At 60.0% G+C, this 240-nt stretch overlaps 1 protein-coding gene across 1 annotated transcript in view; it reads right to left on the bottom strand.

The window, feature by feature from the left end:
* Positions 1–60: 60 nt before the first annotated feature.
* Positions 61–240, bottom strand: part of ETH_00036600 (patatin-like phospholipase domain-containing protein, putative) — a gene marked incomplete at both ends in the record, with an annotated part of 760 nt that continues 580 nt past the window's right edge. Inside the window, one exon of the mRNA XM_013373813.1 lies at positions 61–133. Coding sequence (XP_013229267.1) covers positions 61–133 — 73 coding nt within the window. The remainder of the gene's footprint in view (positions 134–240) is intronic.

The following is a 240-nucleotide window of genomic DNA, read 5'->3' as shown; positions in this document are numbered from 1 at the left end:
CAGCCACAGACCAACCAGCAGCAGCCGCAGCAGCAGCAGCAGCAGCAGCAGCAGCAGCAGCTAGTCGAGGTCTTCGAGGCCCTTAGCAGCCCAGCCCAAAAGGCGGCCGTGGTGCAGCAGCCCGTGGGAGTCTCTGAAGTCTCCAAACTCATTTGCAAGAGCAGCAGCAGCTTCTGGAAAGATTGCATGTCTTATTGCTGCAGCAGGAAAGATTTGCTGCAGCAGCTGCGCCACGCGCCG

Source organism: Eimeria tenella, genomic scaffold, assembly GCF_000499545.2.
Source record: "Eimeria tenella Houghton genomic scaffold, Eth_scaff1766, whole genome shotgun sequence".
Classification (NCBI taxonomy): domain Eukaryota; phylum Apicomplexa; class Conoidasida; order Eucoccidiorida; family Eimeriidae; genus Eimeria; species Eimeria tenella.
Note: the sequence above shows the minus strand (reverse complement) of the source record. Positions and strands in the feature narration are given on the sequence as shown.